The sequence below is a fragment of the Eurypyga helias genome, unplaced genomic scaffold, assembly GCF_000690775.1.
Source record: "Eurypyga helias isolate BGI_N326 unplaced genomic scaffold, ASM69077v1 scaffold19290, whole genome shotgun sequence".
In the NCBI taxonomy this organism is placed as follows: domain Eukaryota; kingdom Metazoa; phylum Chordata; class Aves; order Eurypygiformes; family Eurypygidae; genus Eurypyga; species Eurypyga helias.
Window position 1 is genome coordinate 1 of NW_010227847.1, and position 473 is coordinate 473.

The following is a 473-nucleotide window of genomic DNA, read 5'->3' on the forward strand; positions in this document are numbered from 1 at the left end:
GGGGGGAGGGACGGGACGGTAAATGCAGACGGACTTTTCCGTGCCCGGTGGCTGCCGCGAGCTCTTCGCCGGGTCATATACAGTTCAGTTCATTTAGCGTCTGGTCCAGTGTCTGATGCAGCCCCAGGTTCTCCTCTTTGGCTTGAGCAAGTTTTTCTGGTGAGAAAGAAGAAAAACCCAACACTTAAACCAGACTGTTACGCGGCCTTTTCTCTAGATAAACCCCGCGACTGCTTACCTTCGCCCTCTGGGCAGCGCCATAACCGCATCCGCAAAACGGGGTCAGTTTGCTTGGCAGCTGCTCTCGTTTGGTGAGGGTTTTGGACCCGTCTTACATGTAACGTGACAGATGCGTGTCTTGGTTTAACGTGTGATTTACAAAACGTGTCCTTCAGTTTTGCTTTTTGCTGCCACACGCACCCCTGGGAACGCTAAAACTCGGGCAACTGCCAGCGCGCCAGGTCCTGCCCCGG

General features: G+C 54.5%; 1 protein-coding gene across 1 annotated transcript in view; it reads right to left on the reverse strand.

Annotated features, from left to right (window-relative positions):
- Positions 1-24: 24 nt before the first annotated feature.
- LOC104514159 (tropomyosin alpha-4 chain) overlaps positions 25-473 on the reverse strand; it is a 3,394-nt gene continuing 2,945 nt past the window's right edge. The window contains exon 7 of the mRNA XM_010157733.1: positions 25-156. Coding sequence (XP_010156035.1) covers positions 74-156 — 83 coding nt within the window. The 3' untranslated portion in view covers positions 25-73. The remainder of the gene's footprint in view (positions 157-473) is intronic.